At 41.1% G+C, this 10,217-nt stretch overlaps 1 protein-coding gene across 2 annotated transcripts in view; it reads right to left on the minus strand.

The window, feature by feature from the left end:
* Positions 1–10,217, minus strand: part of psme4a (proteasome activator subunit 4a) — a 30,304-nt gene that overhangs the window by 9,895 nt on the left and 10,192 nt on the right. For both annotated transcript variants that reach the window (XM_050070792.1, XM_050070791.1), the window contains 23 exons: positions 9,732–9,795; positions 9,564–9,638; positions 9,063–9,185; positions 8,871–8,963; positions 6,887–7,152; positions 6,537–6,723; positions 6,353–6,442; positions 6,188–6,252; positions 5,453–5,603; positions 5,267–5,365; positions 5,103–5,172; positions 4,919–4,986; positions 4,587–4,802; positions 3,407–3,564; positions 3,123–3,218; positions 2,227–2,282; positions 2,054–2,110; positions 1,872–1,927; positions 1,439–1,537; positions 1,229–1,291; positions 1,050–1,145; positions 760–891; positions 441–650 (listed from right to left, as the gene is read on the minus strand). In XM_050070792.1, the coding sequence (XP_049926749.1) occupies positions 441–650; positions 760–891; positions 1,050–1,145; positions 1,229–1,291; positions 1,439–1,537; positions 1,872–1,927; positions 2,054–2,110; positions 2,227–2,282; positions 3,123–3,218; positions 3,407–3,564; positions 4,587–4,802; positions 4,919–4,986; positions 5,103–5,172; positions 5,267–5,365; positions 5,453–5,603; positions 6,188–6,252; positions 6,353–6,442; positions 6,537–6,723; positions 6,887–7,152; positions 8,871–8,963; positions 9,063–9,185; positions 9,564–9,638; positions 9,732–9,795 (2,590 nt within the window). The remainder of the gene's footprint in view (positions 1–440; positions 651–759; positions 892–1,049; positions 1,146–1,228; positions 1,292–1,438; positions 1,538–1,871; positions 1,928–2,053; positions 2,111–2,226; positions 2,283–3,122; positions 3,219–3,406; positions 3,565–4,586; positions 4,803–4,918; positions 4,987–5,102; positions 5,173–5,266; positions 5,366–5,452; positions 5,604–6,187; positions 6,253–6,352; positions 6,443–6,536; positions 6,724–6,886; positions 7,153–8,870; positions 8,964–9,062; positions 9,186–9,563; positions 9,639–9,731; positions 9,796–10,217) is intronic.

Here is a 10,217-nt window from a genome sequence, read left to right on the forward strand (position 1 = left end):
CGCCTGAGTGAATTAATGGACAAAGACAACAGCAGAGAGAAAAATACTGATAATTTGATAATAAAATTTGAATTTTGTGTCGGGTTAACTCTAGCTGTGTTGCCTTGCATCGGACAACACCGTCAACATTCTACATTAGAATTTGACGTTTTTAATTGTTTTTTTAAATTGAGTTTAATTGGGCCTCTGTACTGACACTAAATTATATTTTTACTGTTTTCATGGCTTAATATTTTGGAATCAATACAATTTTATCATATATTTTCAATTTAAAAAATGGAAATCATCTGATACTGATCTTAGATATAGATAGATATAGATTCAACAGTCACTCAAAGCCGATCTGTAATTTCAAGGTATGTGTATTTGAGTTATTGAGCTTCTACTATATCACAGTTCCCTTTAATTCTATAAGCCATTTGCAAAAGTGTTTTTCTTACAGAGAAGTCAATGCCGATGGTCTCATACTGGCGATGGATCTTGTCCGCGAGGTCATCGAAGAGCCGCACAATGGAGGGCTTCTCCAAAGACATGGCTGAGCTGAGGCCAGAGCGTACGATGGCGGGCCATGTCAGTGCAATGCACTCCCAGTCGTGCAAATTGGCCAGGCACACTCCACTGTGGTTCCCCAGAAGACAGTACAAGGCACCCTGGAGACATGAACAAAACATTAATTAGAAAATATAACATTTGAATTCTTGAAAATATAAAACTTTGAGTTCCTTTATGACACAGATGTGCAAGAGGGGACTGTCTTACTTTGAACTGCTGCTGTGTGACACTGCCGTTGTCCGGGTCGAGAAACTCAAGGACATGAGGGATCAGATCTCTGCAGCAGAAATTGTAGGTTCCCAGTGCAGTGTACAACACATTTTGAGCTCTGCTGCGTACCTGCAAGGTCATGAAAAATCTCAGTTATTATATCATTTACTACACTATTTAGATGCATTTTAGATACATAATGTGTAATGGCTAATCTGTAGTAAAAAAAAACAAAACGGAAGCTAATGTAAATAATGCATTGCTGTGGAGTGTCCTGTGGAACTCACTTGACTGTAGGTGCTTGTGGAAAGCCTCAACAGATCTCTCATCAGCTCCTGGTGAATGCTCCTGTACTGGCATCCTTCCACTGTCAGCTTCCGCAGCTGATTAAAGACAAAATTTTAAAGTTATAAATGGCAAAGATAAAATGATATCCAATAAGGTAACTTCTCTATGAAGGACTTACCTCATGCTGGAGCATGACTCTGTCTATTAGCAGAGCTCTGATGTGCTGCTTTCTCCCATGAAGCTGCAAATATAACAGCAAGGCATTATACACTTTAGAGTGCCAGTCAAGTTTTAGCATAGGATGTAATATCATTATCACTAATGCATTTAATGTAAGCTTTGGGGATGACAACTGTACAAAAGGACAATATATTGTTCGATTTCTCACTCTGTTTTCCATTGATTTCTTCACAAGGTTGAAGCTCTTCCAGCGGGAGTCAAACTCATGTTTGTGAGAACCTTTGAAGTTCAACAGGTCGCTGATGATCTGAAAGGTATCACAGACAAAAATATTGATTAGTTTTGGGCACTGGGATCAATGCATCAGCTTCTGCCAATAGCCTATGTAGCCTTTGGGCGATTCAAGATGGCAAACGTGATTCAAATAAATTCAGTGATGACCTACGCCTACACAATCAATTTAATAAGTTACGCACACAGCTCCACTGTGGCTTTCCAAAAGGTAGCATGCAAGTGTGTGCAAGTGTGTAGTAAATGCTGGTAGGGGATGACAGAGTGCAACAGCCTGAACCCTGATATTGGCATATTCTTTAACACAAAGAAATAAAAGAGTAAATACTATTATGTTGCTAGCTGCCTACCTTGATGATGGAGAAAAGAGACTTGGTGTCATCCTCAGAGTGCTCCAGGATGTAATCTGCAGGACAAGGTAAAGGAACTCAGTTGGCAGGACAGAATCCTACAGTATATTGAGAGCTTGTCTGTTCAGCTGAATGTGACTAAGACTTGATTAGGGATAAGGCTGCAGAGAGTGAACACTTACGCAGCAGCTGTCTCATCACTTTACAGATAGCATCTCTGTAGTTCTCTCTGGATTCATCTGCAGGTAGAGATAATATGACAGTCTCAGATTATACTCCAACAAACCTGATGATTTACATGTATTGTGAGTGAAACCTTTATCATCCAACAGTTCTTAAAAAGTGACTCACGTACCATACTCCACTCCTGTGTAGAGGCTGGTCTCATCTAGATTCACCATACTATGGACCCTGGGGGAAAGCAGATTGGAAGCCGAGTTAGCTACTTAAAATATAAATGGAATAAGTTTGTTAAATTAAAAAAAAAAAGTGCCCTAAAACATCTGTCCTATATTAATTCCACCATACAGCCCTTAGCAACAATACAACAATTACACAGCTGTAAATATATAAGTAACTCAGTCAATCAAGTAGGGCTGTGTATTGGCAAGAATCTGGCGATACAATATGTATTATAAGTATTATGATATAATGCAATACTGTAAGCAAGAATCAGTGCTTGTTGCCTGTTTTATAGGCCCCTGTTCTTTGTGTTTACGCTGGCGTCATGTTGTTATGTTGGTGTGGAAGAATCAAATAACTGAAGACAGATTACAACACTGAAGGATCGAGCAGTCAGGGGTTTAAACAAACAAAATGAACCACTGCCTCGAATCCTTGCATGTAAACTATTAATTAAACATCAATAGTGTTTTTGACAATCAATACAGTATCACATAACATAATATCTTGATACTCAAGAGCATCAATATTTTCTTACACCTCTACATTTAATGGGAATTTATTGTTTTCAGTGTTTTTAGTATTCAAATATGCAAATCCAGAAGGCCTTTAATCCATGTATTTCATAGAGTATGAGCCATCATGGGAGATTTTAGGTGCTTCTACTGGATCTACTTTCTTATAAAATATGAAATCAACAAACGCCTTGGTTCCTCCCTCCAGAAGAACAGAGCACATCCGCTAATTGTTCCCTAAAGAGACTTATATACTAAGACTTGTTAACCAACAGTGACTTTCTCTGGTTTTCGTGGTCAGGACGGAGTGAAGTATGTGAATAAAACTGCTCACAGTTCAGGGATTGGCTCTCCTTTCAGCGGAGGCATCAGACTCCCAGCTCCAAGGAGGCAGTGCTGAATAATGGTCAGGCTCTGTAGGACGTCATCCCTTAAAAAACAAACACACAAACAAACAAAAAAAACACAGAATCAACAACTATCATCTATATACGCACTGTACACTATAGAGCCAATCCAAATCAACAAAAATGGACTCCAGTCTACAGCTAGTGACTTCAGTAGAAATCAGAATGTAATCTCTGTAGGAAGCACACGTGAACACTTTTTCCTCCATACCTGTTCATGTCTTGTTCTCCCTGTGCAAATCTCTGAAGGCGCTGAAGTTCGGGCTGGAGGATCAGATCCAGTAAATAAAACGCAAAGGACATCTCCTCAACACTGGGCACATGCCACTGGATATCCAGATTCCACAGGTCTCCAGGCCGACCCCAGTCCTGCATGGAACAGAGACAAAGAGCAAAGCTTATAGCACAGGCATCCCACGCACTAAGAGACGGACATGGCCATCTACTGAATCAAATCACGATGTAAAAAAATGCATCAGTATTGACACTATTATTTATGATTAGAGGCTAAAGGTAAAGCTATGAGTCTTACCATGTGGTTAGACATACAATTTATCACTGCATATATGTAAATGGCACTAATCAAAGACCACGTAAAGACAGATGCAACACATAATACATTCCCCCAGGCCTGCACTACTGCCACTGCTGTGGTAACCACAAGTGAGTGGGGCTGGGTGATACTGAGAAAACAAAATATCAGGATAATGTGGAGCAAATACCTCAAAATTGATACTTAGACTATACTGTCACACTAACTACTGGTGCTTTCAAAAATTATTTTTGATAAATGATCATCAGTAATGTGAATATAATGACTAAGTGAGTACAGTCTGTTAAGTTTAAACAGTCACATCACTTTACTGTGATGCAGCCTTTAAAACTAAGAACAGACAACACCTGCAATATTCAAAATCTAAGGCGATATCTAGTCTCATATCACGATATTGATATAGTATCGATATATTGCCCAGCCCTCCAGACATCCTGTCTCTCTTGTTGTGCCGGAGACAGTAATCCAACAAAGTGATCTACTATCCATGCCTCCACCAAGGAAGCCACTTAATAAGATCAAAGTACAGGTGGCCTTTGCTGACTAACAATCTAAAGAAAGGATCGGACAATTAATCAAACCAGGTCATGGCGAGTGCTTACAAAGAGTTGTGCGGCTTATCTGGTTAAAGTACAAACGTCTGTCACTGCAAGTGTTTCTTTGTTTCTGAAACACAATCTCTCACTGATCTAGAGGGATGATAAGTGGAGTATGTGTGATTTCACTGGCAGATATGTGGGACAACCACAATAAATAAAGCAAGGCCATTGTTGGTTACGAGTTAAAGAAAATGTAATACTGATTTTATCAAGCTTGTGTAAACAATCAATATTCCTACCTTGATGGGTAAGTAGTCACTGACTGGTTGGTGAAAGCCACCTGGCACACTGCAGTACTCTGTGGGGTAGATGAGGGCTGAGGAGCGAAGGATGTGGTGCAGCAGGTTGCAGGCTAGAGTGTAGCCCTGCTTACACTTGAGGTGGAGCGTCAACTGCAAAATCTGGACCAGGTTAGAACGGTATGGCAGGACCTTGTCACCGTCCACCCGGGTCACCTGAGGTGCACACGACAGAGGGGAAAATATAGTGAAGTGCAGATTATATATAGAAGGTGTTGGTAAATACAGGAACTTAGGGGGTGGGTTAGTCAATCATGAGCAGTCTAAATCACCTCAGACAGTAGCTGAAGATTCCACAGCAACTCCTTGTCAAGCTCCTCGTCATTCAACACTTCCTCATCTGTTTAAAAAAAAAAAAATTGTATCAGGCATATGACAAAGACTCATGGAGGAAAAGTCATGCCTTTGAAAACCTCCTCTTTTAGAAATGCTTATTCCTGTGTGGTGAGCACTTACGGACAGCGATTTGGTTTATGGCATTGCAGCAGTGTGGCACAAACAGCTTGAGTGACTCTGCAGGGTGACACTGTAAACAGAAGCACATGGAGGATGAAGATAGGAAACTAATAAGCTACGAGAAGTTGATACCCGTGCGAGGAGTCTCAGTGGACAACACTCACCTTGGAAGTAGCCCTGCACATGTCAGCCACCATTCTCCCAGAGACACGTGTCTCAAAGATGTTGGTGGTTGCAAAGTTGAACACCTTTTCCAGAGCCACCTGTTAAAACAATGTCACAAATGTGTTTGTGTGTGTTCATACATATTAAAAATGTGGAATAAGACAAGTGTGTAACTACGTCTTTACCTTGAAGATGTCCAAGGAGCACTGTGTGAGAATAGTGCTAAAGGTGGAAGACAGGCCAAGTTCTACCAGACTCTCTAAATGAGTCATTTTCTCTGTTTCCGTCTCCTCGCGAGTTTGTTCCAGGGTGCTGCTGTCTATCAGGGCAAAGCATCTGTGCAGATAACAAAAACCCATAAATTAAAATGTTCAGATTATGAACAGAGGAAATACTGTTGGTTATGCAGCTTGATCTACTTGTATATTTCAAGAATGCTGTGAAATCAATATGTAAAATCTTGTACTTTATGTCAATCAACCATTCAAATTTTAAATGTATTCCTAATTTGATTTGTTCCTGTGATAGATGAGACTCCTCTTAAAAAAATAATTTGATGATTTGGTTTCTCCTTGAGCTAGGAACAAATTATATTCAATGGTGTTCAAATAGATTTTACAGAGTAGTGCTTTTGTGATTTCATCCTTTAACCCTTTTCCAGTTCAGCCTCCTCGCTTGACATTACGGTCTTTCAGAGGCTGTTGTGGGCTGAGTTTTAAGCATTAAGCTTCCTCCAGTTTGTCATGTTCAGTTAACTGGAAATCTTGTTCGAGCAAATACGTTTTTGAACAGTATTTTACTGTGGATAGATGTAAAGAAGTTGACCTGATCATAACTGCATGACTGAAAGAAGCTGCTGCTATTGACTTGACTTGCTACTTAATGCAGAACATGTTTTCTTTTATCAAAACTCCACGTACCTGTCCATGAACTGAAGCACAAAGTCTTCAAACTCAGCTGAGGCTGAGCACATCTCTCTTTCCACCTGAAAGTCATACCAAAAATATGAAAAAGTTAAACTCAAGGATCATTTAACACGAAGCATTTTTGTATTGACAAGGTGAGAAGGAATAATAGTGATTTACCTCTGTCAAGTCAGTTCTTTCATGTAGGGCAGACGAACAGTCCACCAAAGGCACAAGAGTCACAAATGTAGCAATGAACTGGAACGTGATCTGTGGGGGAAAGGGATGATGTTTATATCACATTTACGAGGTAAAAAAATACAGTATACTGTGGGAAGTAGACATGAAAAACAGTGGGGCACACCATGCACTTGCTGAAGTCATTTGGGTCAACTCCTGGCAAAGCCCTCATGAGCAGGGGCAGCATGTGAGTGGGCCCCTCAGGAAAGCGCTGCCCACCTGACACCAGGCTCCGTGCCACACCAATCATGCAGCTCAGAGTGGCTGTCAGCTGGTGGGGCTCTATTAGAGTCTCCAGAGCTGGGTATGTTCTGTGGTAGACACAGAGAACAATCAGCCCTTTGTGTTCACTTCAAAATGTGGCCTTGTTTCATATCTAAAGCGGAAAACTAGCAACAGTGCTCCAGATTTTTTCAAAGGAGAACTTGGGTCAAAGTTTCACAATTGAGATTCTCTCGTTCAATACGGACTTACTTCTCCAGCACGGGGGGAATGACCAACTCAGGCCTCATTAGAGCAAGGTTTTGCAGGGCCTGGGCTGCATCCAGACTGCCCGTCTTGCTGAACATGGCCAGCAGAACCGGCTGCATCATACTCTCCACAAAGTCTGTGATATCCTCCTCTGTGAGCTTGTGACTGTCCGGTATCGGCGTTAGCCACGTTGGCTTCCTGTAGCGCTCTCGGTGCAGCCGCCGTACCACGCTGGCTGGGAGGCGCTGGAGCAGCTTCATGAGTTTCATCTGGACATGAGGACAGAGGGACAGAAAGACAGATACATGACAAAGGGGTGACACATGGGTGGACAGTGTGCCTCTGCATAGTCTGGACAAATGGAGAAGCAGACATAACGGACATATAAACACAAACCAATAGGCTGTAAACAAAGCTTTTCTACTTGTCTTGTACAAGTGCAAATTATTGGATCACTTTAGTAAAGTTAAATCACTCAAGTTAAATGAAATTAACAACATCTCATCAGGCACAGAATACTGATTTTGTTACACTGTGACATGAGAGTTAATTTCCACCTTTCCTCCAGTGGGTGGTTAAGCTGAGCCTCTGAAAACATGACCGACATATCATGAACTGACCTCAGTAGTACTTTACTCTTAGTTGATTGCAAAACACTGTTTACATGTAATAAAGCCACCGCTAAGTGGCTGACCCTCTGACATGTATCCAAGGAACAGACTAGAATACACACAAACTCATGCCCCTGCCAAAAATAAAGGTTTATGTGTGAGGACACATTGCTGCCCGTGGTGCTTCAAATCTAGTCGAGGGGGATCCTCAAAACAGAACGGCATTTGGCTGCACTCCCAGTGACCTTTAATAGCATTGCAGCCATCTCACTCACATGTCCTCTTGATGCCTCTGAAGTTGATACAAACATTTAGGAAGCTTCCTAGAAAAACGATGACGAGCGACTCTGTACTTTGTCATTGTGAAGTGCTGTTGCTGAGTGCCATGGCATGCTGTGTTAACATGATGGTGGAATTATAGCTGTAACAAGTGGGATGAGTGGTGTATCTAAATTAACTGCGAGCATTCAGACCGTCATGACTCATGTTTCCAACAGATTTCAGTTGTTTATGATAATTTTCATTCTGTAGTTTTTTTTTTCTTTGTGCCCTACTTATTAGTTTCAAGAAGGAGGGCCTCAGTTGGAAAGATGATGTCATCTATTTCCACGCACCAATCAGAGTTTAGCTACATTTGAATCAAACTGTGATGACAGTTGTGGGGTTGTTTGTTCATGTTGCCATCACTGTCACCTACACAGTTGTAGTTTTTAGGGGCTATATATATATATATTTTTTTTTTTTAGCTATTTTTGTACTATTTATAGTAGAGGTCGAGCGATATTGGATTTTTAAAAGCTGATTTAATAACAGTAGTTTGGAACAGAAAAAAGCCAGTAGCTGATTAATCAGCCGACATCTAGGGCTTTTAATTTGTAACAGGAAGTGACAGCATTCACTCAGTAAGGGACCCACAGACTGGACCGTTGTTGCTGTCCAGGCAAAAACTTCATGTGAATACAAAACAAAGAACAATACACTGAAACACAGTCACTCAGCAGAAGGGACATGCTTTATCTGGAGCTGTACCTAGTGCTCCATTTAACACATCACCCCCCTCCTCACCTCCTTTCAGTGATTTAAGTCACGTCCCTGTGTCACTGGTAGAGGCTGGGTAATCATTGGACACTAACAAAGGTCTACCACAAACAATAGTTTTATCAGCCCACCTGATAAATCAATCGACCTCTAGTCTATACACTAAAGAAAAGTGGGTGTCTTACCCGCTGACCTTACGAGATCACTAAAAAAATCAATTATATTGGACTGCTGCTCCAGAACACAGAATTTCTAATGGACTGTCTGATGAAGCCATCCCTATTCTTTATGGTTCCTTCTATTCTACAGTCATCCAGAAGACGTAGGAAATCACTCACCAACCAGCGGCCATGGTTTGATGGGTGGAAGAAGGATGTAATACTGTTGAAAAGGCCACTGAGCTGTGCTTGAGCTTGCTTGCTGGGTCCTCCCTGAAATGGACACAATAGGAATCATTAAGACATCAATCTTCCCACTAACTGTGGCTGAAATTATTTACTTAGCACATCATTTATGAATAGTGTACTAACCAGGAGGGATGAGACCCAAAGCACCACATGGCTGATGTCATAGGCATTGGTGACATATCGTGGTACTATCATCTGACTGGTCCCCACAGGTAGATTCAAACTCCTCAAAATTCTTGTGAAAATCTAAAATGTGAAAAACAACACCATATATTCCACATTAGAATATCTTAGGGTGGACTTAGTTGTTGCAAAATTCCATGACATTTAATTGGGATTAATGGATCAGAGTATATGTTTATGTGTAACACATACTGAATGGATCAAAACATTCACTCAGCTGATACACAAGCATGATGCAAGACACTTCCCCTCAGTTACCCAAGAGCAGGAGCAACAAGGAAACCTGATAGTTTGTTTCTCTGACAAGCAGCATTGGCCATGAAATACACACCATGAGCCCAAATCATAAAGGTCAGGACACACATGAGGGCATGTGCCACAAAACTCAAAACAAGCAAATAGTAAACTATGTAGTGGGCGGTGGAAGAAAAAGACACAAACCTTGGGGATGTAAGGGTCCCAGTCAATGTAGCCGATGTTGTCATTGGCCAAGCGAGCGAAGAGATTAACCAGATGCTGCAAAGATGTGGGAAAACATGTTACACTGGGTAGACAGCTATACTCATTACTGTACATTCAGACATCTTTTAAACAAATCAATCTTCTCACCACTTCCCAGCTTGGAAGATTCTGCACAGACAACCATAAGGTGATCAACTCGTCGAACCACAACCTGTCAAACAAACAAAGGGTTAAAAAACAGAAGACATCACAAAGTACAACCATGTGACAGTTTGACAGACAGACATCAAAGGGAAGCTTCACTGAAAGTAGGGTAAGGGTTGACAAAGACTTAGTGTCATTTCCTTTAAGAGTCCTTTCTTCTTATTTACACTCCGAACTGGCTACTATAATAGGAAAAATTATAGCTGCTACGCAGCGATGGGTCGGGTCCGGGCATTTTTAGGCAATTCTGAGCAACAAGCAGAAGAATTGGAAGACATTTAGGAATTTAGCAACACAATCTGCCTTTTGCATCAGCTGAGGTTTGAACTCCCAACCTCTGAGACTAAGAATCAATTTCTATCTCACTGAGCTAATTAGCTAGTGACAATTCATGTGTAGCTTCACAAATTGCTAAGCCAGAACGTGCAG

This window comes from Epinephelus moara, chromosome 19, assembly GCF_006386435.1.
Source record: "Epinephelus moara isolate mb chromosome 19, YSFRI_EMoa_1.0, whole genome shotgun sequence".
Taxonomy (NCBI): Eukaryota; Metazoa; Chordata; class Actinopteri; order Perciformes; family Serranidae; genus Epinephelus; species Epinephelus moara.